The sequence below is a fragment of the Ambystoma mexicanum genome, chromosome 3p (genome assembly GCF_040938575.1).
Source record: "Ambystoma mexicanum isolate Mex_15411 chromosome 3p, UKY_AmexF1_1, whole genome shotgun sequence".
Taxonomy (NCBI): domain Eukaryota; kingdom Metazoa; phylum Chordata; class Amphibia; order Caudata; family Ambystomatidae; genus Ambystoma; species Ambystoma mexicanum.
This window is the reverse complement of record NC_090925.1, coordinates 1,021,660,598-1,021,679,440: the sequence shown is the minus strand read 5'-3', so window position 1 is coordinate 1,021,679,440 and position 18,843 is coordinate 1,021,660,598. Positions and strand designations below refer to the sequence as shown.

General features: G+C 43.8%; 1 protein-coding gene across 19 annotated transcripts in view; it reads left to right on the top strand.

Annotated features, from left to right (window-relative positions):
* Positions 1-18,843, top strand: part of PTPRT (protein tyrosine phosphatase receptor type T) — a 2,174,878-nt gene that overhangs the window by 1,713,808 nt on the left and 442,227 nt on the right. For 11 of the 19 annotated variants that reach the window (XM_069652359.1, XM_069652348.1, XM_069652362.1 and 8 more), the window contains one exon: positions 18,167-18,223. The exons of the other annotated variants lie outside the window; for them this stretch is intronic. In XM_069652359.1, coding sequence (XP_069508460.1) covers positions 18,167-18,223 — 57 coding nt within the window. The remainder of the gene's footprint in view (positions 1-18,166; positions 18,224-18,843) is intronic. 19 annotated transcript variants of the gene reach the window in all.

Genomic DNA, 18,843 nt, shown 5'->3' with positions numbered 1-18,843 from the left:
GGACAGAGCCCACCATGCTGTTCTCCTCTGTCTTGCCAGTGTGTATCATAATAGCGAGGTTTTGTCACAGGAGATTACATTGAATCAGTGGTGTCGCTGGGGAGGTGGGGGTTGGCGGGGGGGCTGGGCCCCTCCTCTGAATGAATTTTTTTATCCCCCCACCCGCGTCAGCTGGGCTACACACGCTGCACTGTCTGCAGTGTTGTGTTTGCCGGCACGGCACACACGCAGGGCCGCCCTCAACAATGAAGAGCTGTTAAGTTCCCTCTGTCGTCAAGACCAGCCCCTCCTCTCAGAATGTAGCGCACACAACTGTGATTGATGGGTCATTAGTGACGTCATGGTTTTGTGCCCACATTCTGATGGGAGGGGAGGTGCAGTGGGGTTTGGTAGAATTGATAGAATTCAAATTCATCTACTTTTTTTTCAACAAATGTTGCCCCAATTATATGTGGTGGATGGGTATTGGGGAATAACTAATGTGGGAGGGCTTTGGGGAAGGGCTGTGGCTCCCACATATATTTGTGGCAACATCTACCACACAAAAAGTAGTGAGACAAAATCGAATTTGATGTAATCTTTTCGACCAAATCTCCTAGAACCTGCGTCTCATGTTAGACCAGCATGAGATGGTCATGCATGCGCAAAGAAAATACAGTTCTTTGGTATCTGCCTCAATTGTGCACCTGCTCAATGCAAGGCAGATTCCATAGGGATACATTCTGCCACCTGTAATTTGCAGGCAGCCTTCACATGTTCACGAGACGGAGAGGAACATGGGAAAGGAAAAGTGAATGTGGTTTGCTTTTACTCTTTCCTTGTCCCCTCCCCCTTCTGAACATTGCGCGTGAGTGTGGGGGACTCCAGAAAATGTAACTGCCAGCATTGGTCGTCCCTGCATGCAATCTTCAGACAGGGTGATGTTTTAAATGAAATGCAGAGTGCATGCCAATGTAAGCACTTCTGTGACGTTGCATCCCCTGAAAACAATGATTAACATGTACATTGTGGAGTGTAATTGTGAATGTTAAAACAAGGCAAAGCCACCTTCAATCTTCACTTTTACTCTGCGCTTTATAAAAAAAAAGAATGCTGCCTGCAAATGATGCTTTGCAGGCGGCGTTTACTATGGAATACGCCCATTAACAGAAGTAAATGCAAGGCAGATTCTATAGGCATCATTCATTTTACGCACGGAAATACATCTCATGCATGCGTTGCGTAAAATGAAGTGCTCACACAAGACAGAGGAGGAAAGCAGGGCAGAGATGCTAACTCCGCTCCAAGCCCATCTTCCACATTATGTCAGCCGAAAAATGCTCTTGAGAGCAAAATGAAGGTAAAAACCATTATGCCTCACTTTTGCGCTTTCATGTAATGCTCCAACCTGGTTTAAAATAACCCTGCAAGGGATTTTTAAATGCATTTGAAAGACAAATAGGGGTACAGCATGGATTTAACATTTCTGCCATGCCTTCCTCCTTAAAATACCTTATGGTTTTACACCCGAGTGAGTTTCTCAGGCAGACATAAAACAAAAGGATCCCTATGGAATTCACCAGCAATTATTAGTCCCTGCTGAATGCAGGCAGATTCCATAGGAATCTACTGCAAATGCCGTCTTCAAAGCACACGTTTCAGGTGGCATTTACGTTTCTTACAAAACCCAGAGGAAAATGGTGAAACAGTAAAGGCTGCTTCGCCCTTTTCATGTGTCATTTTGCGCTCCATTTTGTCGTGCATAGGACCCAACATAACATAGGTGCTAACATTAGGGACTGTATGCATGCAACTTGCACATTTTGCAAAATGACCCACTAATTATTGCTGGAGAACATTAGCATGCTGTTGGAGGAATTGTCCTTCACAGCACCTTAATGGAAACATGGTTGAACCTATATTTTTCATTCTTTATGGAGGTAAATATGCATTTATCTTGCTCTCTTTGGGCATATTACAGAAACTTTGTACCAATAAAAGCGCAATTTTTCAGGATAAAATAACTACGACAAAGCTTTCTGTGCATGTTTGCACCAAGGCAATGATTACACTAGTGTAAAACCATTCCAAGGCAACACTACAGTAAACCTTTTCTAATGCAAAAATGCATTGCACTAATAAGGTCTGTTTTAAAGAAGAAACACATAAATGGTACAACGTATCTGTGCCAACCCAAAAAGTGTGCTGCACAATTGTAACCCACCCAGACACCAGACACCTAAGCAGATGATAGCAGCAATCACATGCACACATGCATTTCCCAGTAGGAGGAGTTTGAAATCAGTTTTTGTCCATATATATGCAGGCTGTGTAGTGTGCCACCAGGCCTATATGTCTCATAGTGTTGTTTTGATGGCCCTATGAGACAGCATCCAACATGTCGTTGGCATCTGACTGGTGGGCGGAAGTCAAGCCTATCTTACAGTGACATTCATGTTATTTCCTCCATGCCTTTGGTGCATTATTTGCCATGGTCCTCGTTCAGCAACTTTCAACAACTTGGATCTGGGTCTAGAGGACAAAGAACTGGGCATTATGCACCAGAAGTACCTCCTCTGAGATCCAGACCTATTACTGAGTCTCTCCATGGTGGCCACAAGAATGGACCACAAAACCGGGCTCAATGGCTGCATTGCCTTCCTTTTACTCTGGCTCCTAATATCATCCCAGAACATATAGATGTTCTCAATGCTATTGGCTTTCACCTCCTCCATGCTGACCGCAGCTGTAATGCGGTCCCAGATCCTTTGATGCGCCTTGGACCAAGGGTGCTACTCAAAACTGCTAAGGACCTGATCGCAGAGCATGTTAAATTCTGATGCAGTGAAGTTGACAGCCCTCAACCTAACCACTTTGGCTCTGTCCGATTATGTGCCAGCCATTTTTGATGGGATGCTTATAGTGTTGAAAGTCGATCCTGAGAGTGTCTCGCCAGAGACGCTCTGACAAATAGATGGAGATGTTGGTGTTTAGATGAGGCATATGAAGAGACCTGGGGTGTCAATTGTGCAGGTGCAGGCACCAGGGAGAGGCCTAGCAGGAGATAAGTGACTGTCTATGGTGGTCAGAGCGTCTTTCAAGGACACTACGGCTGGTGTACCACACAAGACAGATGACAAGGCAGCAAGAGTAAACATGTCCACACAGCGAGACAACAGTCGTGAGTAATAATAACTTATATAGCACTTTTATCTGAATCAATTTACATACAACACATGTACATACATTAGTATTACCCAATCGAAATTGGTAGTCAGTTTATCGAACTTGGAAGTATGAACGCCGGAATCAACCATGCCGGGATTGTAACTTGCGACATACAGGCCAAATGCAGATCACAGCAACAAGTGCTCAACATGTTGAGCTGTCTTACCAGCTTTATTAAAGACCCTCGCCATGATAGTTCTGCAATACACACTACACAGATGATCATAGTGCCAAGTGCATGCTTTCTGCACACTCTTCCGATGCACTAGAGAGACAATTAACCAGGGTTTGCTTGTGTTGCACACTCGCCAGCAGGGTATGCAACCTCAGGCAGAGAGCACTATTGCTGTACAGATCCTGACAGGATACTTACAATGCATCATGAGTGAGAGGAGGAAGCCTCAGAAGGAGACAAAGACAAACTGGTTCACTGATGAATCACTGACAGACTCTTTGAAGGAACAGAATGTCACCCGTTAAACTTGGACTGGTAGCACACTTCCAGAGATAGCGACTGCTGGCTGTGTCGGAAAGTGACAGATCAGATCTATGAATATGAGTGGAACATCCAACTTTCTAGGAGGTGAAGAAGTGCATGATGGAGAAGAGTCAGTGAACAACAGCAGTTGGGAACGAATGAGAGGCCTGCCTGGGAACTTGGAGAAACCCCCCACTTACTGCTTAGAGTTCCTGATGCCAGTGGTAGCGGTGGTCAGTGGCATGATTTCCATTAAGCAGGTAGTCGACATCAGAGGGTCTGGCACGTTTATGCCACCATCAGCTGAGTTACAGGATGCCATGAGTTCCCCGGAATCGACATTTGCAACATTTCTGAACAAGTACATCAGACTCCTGAATGTGTGAAGGATGTGTGTCCTGCACAGTTGTTTTTTTGCCGTGGCAAGCCATGGTGAGTAGCTTCAAGCGAGGAAAGGTGAGGTGTAATAAGGTGTTATCAACAGGTCGCACATCTGATATGTTCACAGTGGACCATAGTTGCCTGTTTTTTCTGATGCATGGTTTTGGGTCAGGTCTAACAATGAAGGAGGCTGATACTTTTTCACATTATGGGAAAGGCACTGATTCGCCAGGAAGTGAGGGGTATGCATGTTATGGCTAAGTTATTGTTGAATGTGTCTTGCCATGTGTGCATCTGTTGTGCTACTGCAAAGCATAGGGCATTGCCTACACGAGAAAGGGATGCCACTAATATGGCTCCATTGCATAGTTGTTAAATGACATGAATGGGGGCTCTCTCGTTTGAGTGTGTGCCAAGATTACATTGCATTTGCTTATCCCAATCAGCAAGCAATCATGTTGTGCATGTCCACCAATCCATGCAGGAGAGCCAAATATGACAGGGGAAAGGACATTTCACTTGATGACACATTGCATGTTGCAATATGTGGTGCTCTGGTATGAGATAATACCTTTGTGGATGTCAACAATGATGGGAAGAGAGGGCCAGTAGCCTGGTTGTGTCCACTATGAGCTGCATTCATGTCGCAATGTGATGACGAGGAGGCATGCACATCAATCAGCACAGGTCACCATGCTTTGTTCAGGTGGAATCCATGGTGCTTGCAGGCAGCCATCGGCATGCTGGATGACTCTTTGCTGTCTGATGATATTCATAGTAGCATGTGTGACATCTTCAAAGGATTACTACATGACCAAGAGCTCAGAAACCTGAAGAAGAACATATTTATGATGTGTCAGTGTACTTCAGTAACATACACGCAGGACAGCTCATTGTCCACTTGTGACACCATGCTACTACAATTTACATGTTTCGATTGTACTCAGGCCCTTCGAGTACATGTAAGCTATGGCGCCCAACGTGGTTGGCTATAGTGTGACTGTCTATGTGTTGGAATCCATTTCCTCAGGGTGTCAGTCCCTTCCACGGCCAATAGTGCTTGTTAAGGCTGCTGGAGCAGTGACCATGCAACCCGGGGCATTGGCTCAATTTCTCCTGCATCTGTGGGATCCTCAAGATTGGCAGTTTCAAGTATGCTGAGATTTTTTCAACATCATGACTCATCCTCCATGTTGAGGCATCACAAGATCATGTTGTCCAGCTGCATATGCCATGTGGTGGCCTATTGGCTGGGTGACAGGTAGTCTGGGAGGTTAAGGTGCTTCATGCAAGCAGCTGGCAACATCAGCTCCTGGAGAAGTTGTCAGTGAACATCACCCAGATGCTACAGGGATCATGCAAGGCATGCATCAGGACATACATGTAATTGGTGGGATTCTCCATGCATCGATTTTGCACATTGCTCTGGCAATGGAGGCTCAGGCATTGCCACAGGGTGCATAAGATGTGTTGCAAGGCAACAGCCTGTACATACGGATATGTTTCAGTGACATTTTTCATGAGCTGCTGAATGAGCTTCAAATATATTAGACAAGGGTGTGGTAGCTCCTCTTCGAAAATGAACACCGGTCCAATACCCTGTTCTATGGAATTTCTCCCACTCTGGAGGAGGGTCTACAACTATGTTTTAGCTCACTGCACCCTTGAGAATGGAGAAATAACCATTCGCATATGAGTCTGGTCCCACCCACAGGGCAGTCCAGCACAGAAATGCTAGGCAATTCTCCTCTGAAGAAGAGTACCATGAGTAACCACAGACACGTGTTTCAGCTTTGTTGGGTCTCCTCAGCAAGGTGAAGCAGGACAAGGCAAATGGCAATGGGGAGATTAGTCAGGAGCAGCACAATTTCCGGGAGGGCATGCATCAGCACATACATGTAATTGGTGGGATTCTCCAGGAATCTTTTTCTCACATTACTGTGGAAATGAAGGTTCGGGCATTGCGCCAGGGTGCAGTGAGAGGATAAGGTCCAATGACATTGTGAGGATCTGTCAGGGAAAGCTTCTAATACATTAAACAAGAGTGCCAGAGCCCCTCTATTAAGTCCCACCCACAAGGGCAGTCCATCGCTGAAATGCTGAGCAATTCTCATCTGAACAAGATTACCATCAGCAACCCCAGACACGTTTTTCAGCCTCTTTGGGCATTCTCAGTGAAATACAGCTGAGCCTCTCAAAGACACCGTGAGCGAGGGGTCCATGTCTGGATTACCATGGGTTACTTAGGACAAAACCCCAAGTGTCAAAAATTAAACAAAGGTTTGGGACCCCCTCTACAGAGATTGAACATGGATCAAATACCTTGTTATATGGAATTTCTCCAACTCAGGAGGGCCTACTGTGAGGAATGTGACCACCCACATGATGGGTGTGCGCACGCCTGGGATTTTTTAAGATTTAGAATGAAATTGAATGATGGTAGTTCAAAATCTGAAAAATGTGTGGGGCTAATCTGCACACATTTTCCAATACTCACCAAATAACATACGCATAGATCTGTTTACTCTGGGTAGACACAGCCTACAGGCACAGTCCCATTGTCATATTTCTTTGGGATCTGACAGGTGGCGTACAAGAGACATTTCATGAAGGGGGTGGGTCAACCTTCCCCCTACCATGGCCAGCCTGATTGACTGACAAAGGCCTCATAGATCCACCCTGTGCTTTTATTGAGCCCTGCAGCTGGTGGCAGCGATTAACATAACTGACATACACATAGAGTGTACTTCAAACATGCCCACATGGGGCCTCGCTGTAGAGGCTAACAATTGTGACAGGAAACCCCCAACAACCTTGTATGTTCACTGTGTCAACATGAAATCAGCTCCCACCCTTAGAATCGATTGGCAGTGAAATGTCTTGTCTGGGACTCCATGTATTACAGTAGTCATCCCAGCAGGGGGACCCCATTCAGAAGGTATGAGTATGTGAATTGACAGCAGCAGAAAGTCTGGTCTTGCTGCAGCTTCAAGGGAGACCTGCCACTTTAATCAGGTTCAACATATAGCTCAGTTGACCAGAGAGACCCTTTGATCCAAAACAGACAGGAAGATGGGTGGGACTTAGTATTGCACATTTCACCCCTTTAACTTTTCTGTGCAAAGCAATCTGGTTATGACATCATGCATACAGGAGATTGTTGGTGGGGACCCAGGAGGATTTGTTCAATAAGGCTGACTTCGCCTGCACCCATCACTGTGGCCCATTTGGCTTTAAAAGAGGGCTGATCCCTTCTTTTGACAGATCATCAGAAGGCTTCACCAGGAGCAGAAGGAATAACTCAGCATTGGACCCAGGCTGATGGTACAGTTGCCTTACATCTTCAGCCATTGAAGGAAGGCCAGGATTTCCAAGAGGGACGCAAGATCCCTCCCCTAAACATCTCCCAGGGAACAGAAGGATATACCGAATCCAGAGGGCCCTCTGCATCACCAGAAACGGTACCCAGCCAGCATACTGCCTGCCCTGCTAGTTCTTCAGCAGGATTCATAGGTGGGAAGTGCCAGCGAGTTTCTGAAACAAACCAAGGACATGGCAGCTGCCAAGCAGCATACTCCGCAGCTTAGGGCTGTCCCCCTTAAAGGATGACACAAGCCCAGTGAAGAAGCTAGGATTAGGGCATCGACAAGCATCTACTGACGTCCGCCATAGAGGACATTTTTGAGCTGGTTGAGCCCCTCAAGCTGCAACCAACAGCACCACTGACTGTTGTTACACTGCAGTCGTTACCTTCGTCTGAGATCCCTTGACCAGTGCTTCAGAACTGCTGACCTGCAGAGAGACACCAATTCCTGATGCTTAGCCTCGATGTAGGCCAACCAGCAGCTGTCTGTCCCACTTCACTGACAACACTGCCTGCCGCCTGCTGCCCACAACTGTCTCCCATCTTAAACTCTGTTGCAGAAGCTGCAAAGCACCCTGAAACCGTCTCCACCCTGTCCAAGTACAAATAACTCTTATAGCCCAAGGTTCATTGTGGTTCTGTCTCCCCGGCCCTTTCCCGAAGGCCCCTAGTGATATTTTACAACCCATTGCCCCCTTTGTGTGGATACCAAGGATCCTTGAACTATTGCAATTCGTTACTTTACTGACTACCCTCCTGTCTTTATCCAGGGTGCTTCCCCTTTCTTCTTTGAAACTGTCTGTCTTCTGCATACGTTTACACGGTGGGTTGTACTTTGTAGTGTGCTTGAACTGTCTGTTGTGATAATAATAAAGTAGATATGTGTATACAACCTTGACTGGACATTCCCTTTTATCATTGTGTAATAATTGTATTTTAGCTGTGTTGCAATTTACCAACGATCACGACCTTTCGGAGATTAAACTGCCATTCGGGCCACCAAAATTGGACAAGGAGGTTTATAATTGATTTGTGTTTCCAATCTGTGGGGCTGATTGTTGGTTTTGAAACCAATATTCATCCCTGGACCACTGTTGACCTGGAAGTTGATTTGGCACACCTACAACCACGTTTTAGCTTACTACACCCTTCACAGAGGTGAAATGTCCACATGCATATCTGTCTGGTCCCACCCACAAGGGCAGTCCAGCATTGAAATGCTAGGCAATTCTCCTCTGAATATGGGTACCATTAGCAACCCCAGACGCATGTTTTAGCCTTGTTCAGCCTACTCAGTGAGGTGAAACTGAGCCTCTCTAAAGCATAGTGAGCAACGGGTCCATGTCTGAATTACCCTTGGTTTTCTTAAAGTGAAGCCCTAAGTTTCACAAATTAAAAAAGGGTGTGCGAGAGCATCTACTGAAAACAAACATGGGTCAAATACCCGGTTCTATTGGATGTATCACACTCAGGAGGGTCTACAACAGTGTTTTAGCTTGCTGTACCCCTCACATAGGAGAAGTATCCATTTTCATATCAGTCTGGTCCCACCCACAAGGGTAGCCCAGAACCGAAATGCCTGGCAATTCTCCTCTTAAGAAGAGTACCATGAGCAACCCCAGACACGTGTTTCAGCTTTGTGGGCCTCCTCAGTGAGGTGAAGCAGTATGTGGTGATTGGCAATGGGGAGATTTGTCAGGACCAGCGTTCTTTCTCAATCTCCTGCCAACTACTGTCACCTGCCAGTAACATCTAACATGGAGCATTCTTTGCTCCTGGGCTCCATCCTGGAAAACCATTTCCAACCCAAACTGGTATCTTTCAGCTCTCAGCTCTACTTCTGAGCCCATTGTCCTGCAGCCTCACACCCTCTGCTGCCTCCTAACTCGCTGCCACCTGAGACTGCTGGGGCAGTTCAGACAAACAGCCATCGCCTCATATATCTCATCAATGCTCATGCCATTCCTAACCCACGTGGTTCTAGATTTCTGAACATAGAGAGGGGACATTCCATCAGCACAGACAGACAGGTGAATAAGCAGTACCTTTACAAGACAGCAAGCTCAGTACAAGGACATGTCAGTGCCAGCCACAGATGCATTGCATCTGCCACACTCCTCCCATTCCTTTGATACATTCACGAGACATGCGTGTTAAAGTAATGACCTTGCCAGACCTCCCCTCTGGAGGCTGCCCAATGAGGACGGAAAGGAGCGGCTGTGGATTTCAACGAAAGGTCAAGCTATAGTTGTGAAGGGCAACATCCTGCAATTAGAGGGGTGCAAAGTTGCCAATTTCGATTTTGCCAATTTAGTGAAATGATACACTACATGTTCCCAATTACATACGATTGGCTACACCCTGTGAAATTAAAATGCAAATGTCATCAGTATATTAGGAGCTAATAAAGTCTTCAAAAATAGGATTAGTAATTTTCAAACCTGATCATTATTTGTAACAATGTAAGCAAATGGACCCTTTCTCAGCAACTTAAATAAAAAAGTGTTCACTGAGCTTTCTAAGAATTTTTTTATGAAATGTATCTGCGGTTTATTTTCCTGAAAAGTAAGTTGAAGCCTTAATTAAATAGATTAAAACTAATTACTTCAGTTTCCCAGTTGCTTTATATTTTATGTTTTTCAGAACGTGAAGCCTCCCTTCAAGAGTTCAACACTTGGTTTGTTGAAACGAAATGTATGCAACGTAGTGTTAGGTGGCATTATTTTCAGCAAAATAAGTGACGACTATTTACTGCAGTTTCCCACTTACTTTTCTGGTTACAAAATATCTGCTTATTAGGTTATTGCAAGAATTGTGTAAACAAAATGGCATCAGAGATTTGTAAGCAAAATTCAACATTTTTCAAATTCGCAAGGTGAACAATTGGACATTTTGGCCAATTCTGCCAGCAAAATGTAGATTGTATACATCCTTACATGCAATACTCCCAGGCTCACCGGTCCCTTTAAACTGCTCCCCTGGGTGCTGGGGCTATAACAGTACCGAGTGATCCACCACAACTACTCGCTAAGATGCTTAACTTCCACAGTTCCAGGGTGGGCTTTTCTGGTGAAGGTATACCATTTGATCTGGTCTCTCATTGGCTGTTATTCTTTCAACCATTACCCGAACGCAAAACATCTGACTACAGTGTGGTTGTAAGGCGCTTGGCAACTTCAAAACTAAGGTACATCAACTTGTAGTTCATAGTTTTTGCAAGGGCCCAGCTTTGCTCCTCTCAAAAAGGACTCGACAACTCATCGCCTACTGTGCAGTGTGTGGTTCTGGTGATTTGACACCCCTGGCTGAATGCTTCATTCTATGCCCGGTGTCAATATTGGGCCTTGTCTTTGGATGTGATTGTGTGCCCGACGTGGATGCTATGGCATTCGGTCTGCAATTGCATTTGCAGCTAACCTGCTTCCGCCTTGATTGTCCTTAAATTGCTTTTCAATAACATTGCTTGCGGACTATTCGGGGTCTGTCTGCTATCTGACTATTTCACTGGCCATTGATAGAATAATGGGCTAGCCTCCAATCTCTTAAATTGAAATGGACCAAGATTTTAGGATAATATGACATGACATTTCGAAAAACTAAATTAAAGTGTGAGAATTAGTTTGTGGGGTAGCCTTGAGGCGTGTTTGAGTGGTGCATGGGTAGTTTGCTTTCATGAAACTCTTATTTGCACTTGAGCTGCAGGGAAAGATCCATGTCACCATTAGAAGCTTAGAGTGTATTGCAATATCCCCATTACTGGACCACAACATACAAGTGGCGAAGCTAGGGTGGGGGCAATGTGGCATTATCCCACCTATAGGGATCCTTTCAGATCCCAACTTGTCACCCCTTACGCCTACAAAGTAGTAAAACGATATTGACTGGGGCCCCAGGAGGAAACCTTTGCCCCCTTGGCGAAACAATTTGCCTCTGCCAGAGCAACATTCATCCTTTCATAGGCCAAATTTTTAACGTAAAGAAGAAGACATTAGTATCTGTGGATCTATTTACAGATCTGCCAATTGGCTATGCTTAAGGCAAATGAGAAAAGGGGGTTACCCAAAGCAATCTCTTCTTCTGTTCCTCTGAATGCCCAACGAAAGGGGGGAGATAACAACACCACCATTCCCCCCTTATGAAAGGCACCTGCTAAGCTCTAATTGGTCCTCATCTGCTCACGTTTTTTGATTTGATTTGATTTGATATGGAATTTGTAGAGCACAAGGTACGCACAAGGGCATCTTGTTGCTAAAGGACAAAATTGGGAGTCAACAGGAAACCAAACATCCAAACAAATGTGTTTTAAGAGCTCTTCTGAAATGAAGATGGTGCTCAATAACTCATAGAGAAGGAAGGAGGGAATTCCACAGTCTCAAAGCCACAATAGAGAAAGCCTGGCCCCCCAATCTGAATATACAAAACCAGAGGAACAGCAACTAAGCTAAACTGGGACGGCCGTAGTGTCCTGACAGGGGCATATCAAACACATATATGTTGAAGATACCCTGTTCCCTTGCAATAGTATGCCCAGTTGACAAGGCAGATAGATTTAAAAGAAACCTGCTTGTTAACTGGGAGCCAGTGAATGCACCGAAAAATGGGAGTGACATGGCAACAACGGGAAGCAGAGCTGGTCGCCCTAGCAGCTGAGTTTTGGAAGACCTGAAGTGGTAAATCAAATAAGCTGGCTGCTCCAAATACAGGGCATTACAGTAATCCAGAATAGAAAGCACCAAGGATGCAACCACCAGAGCCTTGAACTGCTCAGGTATAAAAGTAAGGACCTTCCTCAAGATGTGTAGTAGTAAATGGCCCTGTTGACATATCACCCTAATATGCTTATCAGCAGAGTGAGTGGCTGATATCTTGATGCTCAGGTCCTTAAACACGGTAACAGGGACATGAAAAGAACCAAGAGAAGAGGGCCAGAACAGAAGAGTCCAAAGAGCAGTAGCAGACGGAGGACCTACCGTCAACACCTCCGTTTTGCTACCATTCAGCATAGGCCAATTTCAACTCATCCATTCCCCCCACGGCTGTCAGACATGCCCTAAAACGAGAGGTTCTTTGCTTGGTGGAGAGATCGAGGTGTGAGAATAACAAAGGAAGCATTGGGAGGAGATGAATTGGGCCAGAGGCTGAAAGTAGATTATTTACAATATAGGTGATATGGTAAATGTAATAATCAGTCCCCTTCATTTTCGCAACTTTTGCTATGCATGAAGTAGAGCCAGCAAACAAACTGCATTATGGAAGTGGAGGTGAGGGGCACAAGGAAATTCAGGAGCCCTCCTAAGAGAAAGAGAAAGGGAAAGTATAAAATATGACAAATGCTACAGCACAAGTTCTACCAAAATACAAAATATTCTGCAGAGAGGATAACATTTCAGATTACTTTTGTTTTTTATTTGCTCAATTTCCCTCCCTCCCCCCAATAATTAGACAGCATGTGGGAAATCCTGAACCTAGAAGAAACAAAAGCAGAAATAGTGAGTGTAGCGCAATCACATTTTAGTTCTCTTCATTAGCAGAGGACATTATCGAGGTGTATGTCAATTTGAACATGCCAACTACGCATGTTATGAAAAGGGATGACATCATCTTCCTCACTAACACCAGGGCCTGCCTTACATTGCTTCAGCTTTTGGCAGCAGTTATAGCTCAAGAGAGTAGTGATACAGCAGGCACATAGAATCAATGTTTGTGTGCAACCTATCCTGTGGCAAGACCCGGCGGAGGTCGCTTTATCATCAAATGTTCTGAAGAACCTTGTGAGAAAGAGAAAAGTGATGCCCTTTAAAGCCTAAGAGGCGCCTCTCACTCTGGTGCTTATATAAACCACATTCCTTTTCATTGGCCCCCCAGATTGGAAAGATCCAGATATAGCATTGCACCTGGAGTGCCATTGCCTTCCACACTTTCATTAAGATAATGGGTGCTCTTTGAAAACGAGTTCTTAATAAAGACCTATTTAGTGACTCCCTGCTGCCAAACTGCAATTTAGGTCCTTCAGCGGACTCCCTCTCCTGGCTTCAACCAATGGCAATTTTTCGCTTTCCAGTTCCATTATGTCATTCTACGAATCCCTCTATTCCTCTTTGCCAATGTTTTCACTCGTCTCGTTATGCTCTTGGCATATACGATAGATGCATGCCACCATGTACCGTCTTGATGCTGTATTCCCCCTGATGTCTGGTGAAGTGTCTTTGCAAGCATATCAGCCACCGTGGTGTTAGGACAATTCCAGGTTTTACAGAGGATCATTGACTCCATTGATCCAACTTGACGTGTTCACATTAAATGTTGTTTTCCTTCCAAGGTGCAGAATTTGAGAAAATGTAGGCAATGACTAAAAAGGTTGACCGAAAAAATTGAACTCATTAAGAACAACGCAAGGCAATGGAACTCTCTGTACGTCACAAGTACCTCACTATCAAGTATCATGGCCATGTAGGAATATTGTTGACATTTTCCATACAAATTACCCCTTTGCCTACAGCTTCTTGTGATAGCCCAAGAGTGGTCAAAGTGCATTAAGATGTAACCCATGACCATGAAGCAACATCACATATGCTCACCTACCCAAACTAAGATGACTCCCGCTAACAGGCAAAGCCAGGCCCATGTGTCCACCTACTCTGGCTAAGGTGACACTCACACATGCCTTATTCACTTCTCAGGACAGGACGGGCTACCATCTGTGCCTTGAGGAGATGAATAAAAGCACTGATTCACATAACTACTTTTGGATTATTTCAGTGTGGACTCTAAAGATTTAGGATGTGAATGTATACCTGCATAGACGAGTTACAGGATCAACACAGGTATACTAGATTCTCCAAAAAGGTGGATCAAAAGGATTGGGAAGTAAGGTGTCTAAGTTACCCCATTAACCTATGCCACTAGACAGTTCATTGGCAACAGACCCCTAACTTAGATGATTGCAAACATGGAAAGTGGCAGTGTGAAGAGCCACCACAATGTAGCAAAGCTCATCCTGCTGGATTATTAAATTGGTCAACAAGAATGTAAAGTCAATAAGGGGTGATGGGTGAGGATATTTTCCAGGAGCACTGTTACAAAGCACTTTCTCTGTTTCCCAATTTAACATTGGTATTATTATTATTATTATTATTATTATTATTATTATTATTATTATTATTATTATTATTATTATTATTATATATTCAGCACAGACCTAGCTTCGGGAAGCAATGGAGTGCTTTACAAATCATATATGCCCGAATGGTGCATCTCATATTGATTAATTCTGGTGATGGGAATGGGACATTGAGATAGAATTCAGAGTAGGGAGACAGATGGACTCAGATCTGGTGCTAGGAGGATAGAAGATATGTTGATGAAGAGATAAAGAGACCATTAGGAAATATAGAAAGGGAAAGATCACACATTTGTTGATGATGGGCACAAATGTTGTGTGGAGGCAAGGGTCAGTCCAAGAGTAGGATGTGGCAGAGTGCTAGAACAGAGAGGAAGAGGGACAATGACATAGGGTGTGTTGCAAGACAGGGGGCAGCACTTTGAGTGACAAGGCAATAGTGCAATTTACAGAAGTGAGTGTACCTAAAGGGAGCTTGGGGAGTCTCCACGTGTCACCCTTGTGTATGGACTGCTGCACATCAGCACGTTGATAAACCAGTTTAATTATGTCAAGGAAGTTGACTTAATATCCTTTTGAGGTGCACACGAACTGGAGTTGTACCTTTTTAATGGTGGAGAGAAATACACTGGATACTGCTTCCTAAATGGCAGGTGTTTTCCCTACTACCACAACAAAATATGATGCTAATCATTGTAGCTAAAGTGATTGGAATGAGACAGGGTAGTATACATATAAGCAGGAGAGTGGGTTCCCATTTAAACTAATCTGTGGCTTGTGTGGGAGTGGAGTATTTTGACATAGTTCAAACCAATCTCAATGGCCTTCCCACTGCACTGCTAAAATATGCAATGCCAACTATTGGCCCATTACAAACCTCTAATTTATTGGGAAAACCTTGGACTATGTAGCTGCTACAGAACTGCTTGCCACAATCAAACAACTACACCTCCAGTCATGGTTCAGGACCAATTGTAGCACCAAGACAGCCACCATCCAGGTGGTAGAGGATGCTCTCCAAATCATAGATAAGGGTGACTCATGCTTCCTCATCCTACTTGACCTCTCAACTGAATTCAACACCGTCCACAACCCTTCATCCCGCTGCAGGACTTCCAGACCGTGTTGCAGGCCCTTTACGTCTCACACATCAATGGTGGAAATGCAGTCCTGACAGGGCTCCCAGCTGCTCACTTGTCTCCCCTAAACACAGTACACAATGCTGCAGCACATCTTGTTACAGGATTCACCCCATCCTACGCAAACTCCATTGGCTTCCACTCCAAGCCAGGAGATTTTTCAAGACTGCATGTGTCATCTACAAAGCAGTCACAAGTAGCACACCACATACCTGGGGGTTAAGCTCCACATATCTGGTGGCACAAAGTCCTCGCGCAACAATCAAGAAACAGACTTTAATCACAACTCCTGCATATAGAGAGTCCCAACAAACAAATATTCTCTTGTCATGCACCCACCTTCTGGAAATCTAAACCTGGTGTCGGCTCGGAATGCCCCCACAATTCTCCAATTTTGCAAATCTCTCAAAACATGGCTCTCTCAACAGCACATGACCAAGGACTAATTCCAATGGATGCACATAATGACACACAGACCTCCCACTACTGCGCTACTGTTAAAAGATGACAACCGAAATGCCGGCTACCCACACCCTGTACAGCGCTCCACTGCTCCTGAGTTAGACCCACACTTTAAAGAATAACGATAAAAATAAATGCCTCCACACAAAGAAACCTTCACACATGTCCCTATTTCAGCCCCTGAAGACAGCCCATATTGGAGCATGTGTTCAGGTGTTCATATATGTTTGTGTGCGTTTGTGTATGTATAGAATGGTAATAAAGAACAAATGTCAAGCCAGCAGGTGTGCAAACAAGTACACTCAAAAAGGCACAATCCCACCAGCAATGTCGGGAACAGTCCCTCAATCAACCCCTCAGATCACTGCATATAAATCATAATAAAGTTCCAAAAATTATTTTTATAAAATAAAATGTCTTTATTAAATTGGAAACATTAAAATAGTTATTAAATAATGCAGAGCTCATACATGAATAAGAGTAAATATATAACATACAACTATATAACACAAATAAAGTGCATAGAGGGAAGTGCATATGATGATATGATATGACGTATAGCATCCCATGTTAGACTTTTTACAGTATGGGTTTATTATTGTGAGGTTCTCCAGTTTCATGTTCATCAAACCATTGAACTGCTCTTTTTGGAAATGATTACCTTCCCTTTTTCCTGCCATTGTCATAGTTGGATTTAATCAGTTTATGAATTGATCTTCAAAACATTCAGTTTTGTTCAGTTGACCAGGATTTTCCCACTCGAGAGATTCCCTTCTCCCGAGTGGGTTAAATTACCTGGCACCGACACAAGTGTCGTGTCCCTGGGAGGATAGCACAGCGGCAGCGTGCGCGTCTTGGAAGCAAGACGACACAAAGCCACAACAGGTTCGATCCCCGGGTCCGCGCTTAGAAACCTCCGAGTGTTTAAGCGCGTTATAAATACGTAACTAAGACAAAAAAAAAAAAAAGAAAAAATCTAATCTTAATCTGTGTTTCCTCTGTAACAGCGCCTCGATGCCTCATGGGCTGCAAGTGCGCTTAACAAATGCAAATAAATAAATAAAGTGCATTTGGGGATGATTGTGATTTCCCCCCAGCTTGTGATCTGGCAGGGAGTTTTCAGAAGTCTCTCTTTGAAATTAGCACTTTCTTCACTCTATACACTTTATTTGTGTTATATAGTTGTATGTTATATATTTACTCTTATTAATGTATGAGCTCTGCATTATTTAAAAACTATTTTAATTGTTCCAATTTAATAAAGAAATGTAATTTTATAAAAATAATTTTTGGAATTTTATTGTGATTTATATGCAGTGATCTGAGGGGTTGATTGAGGGACTGTTCCCGACGTTGCTGGTGGGATTGTGCCTTTTTGAGTGTACTTGTTTGCACACCTGCTGGCTTGACTTTTGTTCTTTATTGCTAGTTGCTTCCCCTTTTGCCAGAGACGTGGGGGTTACCCATCTATTATATTGCTATGTATAGAATGGTGCCTAGAAAATTCAGAACCACAAATGGCATACATTTAATTTTGCAAAATGAGGGAAATGTCCTATTTCAATCTGAGGAGGGATACAATTTGGACAGGCCAACATATTATCCTCTACCGTTCCTTCTGCATGCAGTGATCCCTGAAGAAGTTTGCTGTACTAAAATGTTATTTTAATTCAGCATAAAATGCATCTGAACTATTGCAGGTTCTGTTTCTGGTGATAAACAGTATTTAAGCACCTCATTAATGTGAGTTTGTTGTGGTGGAAGTGTCCAGCTGTGCACACTAACAAATGGTTGCTTTACCATGTGAGCCTGTGCATTCTAGGACACATGTTGATGTTTATAATTGTTTTCAATGAAATGATTTGAAATTATCCATCACAAAAACAGGTGACGCAGAACTTGCCCACACCAGAAAGTCATTTGAAAGTGGAAAATTCTCCTATTTTTTTTTAGTTTTTGATTTTCCTTTTTTCCTCTTGTGCATGCTGCCCGGAAATGCTTTGCCATGCTCTTAGCAGAGATAGGTAGTCGGCCATCGGTCACACCATGCCCACCTCTCCTCCTGAGCACAGGTGATTATGTCTTTCAATGTAGGCTCGGAAAATCCTGATTCCTAATAGGTCCTTTTGTTTTTCTAGGTGAGCCAGGTCTGCCCAATGCTTGTCAGCAGGCATAGCTGGCAATGGCATGGCCTCTTGGTCTCCCTGGCCTTTATCTAGGATTTAGTTATTTAAAACAAATCCAATTCTGGCAGGGTACCTGTCCAGAAGTACAATTTGCATGCAACAATTTTCGTCTCATTTGACTGCCATTTTATTTACATTGCCACAATGAACGAGTTACTTTGCTAACCTATGAACTGAAGTGAAATTCTCAAGGTTTCCTGTATCCAACAATAATGAAAGATTGGACTAAAAAATGCATACAATTTAACTAATTTCATTGCCTTCCTTGACCAAAATCTACATAAATGTTATCAAACATTAAAATCACTTATACTGTTAACATAACATATAAATACTCATTTCATTTGGGGTTATGTATTTTATGTCAGAGCTGGAAAAATTGTACTTTTCCCTCTATGGCATTTGATCACAGTCTCGTTCTCCATTTCAGCTTTTCCTCTTTCATTGTAATGTTCCTCCTGCACTGCACCTGTTTCCTCATCACCAGAGCTTCTTTGTACCTTCTC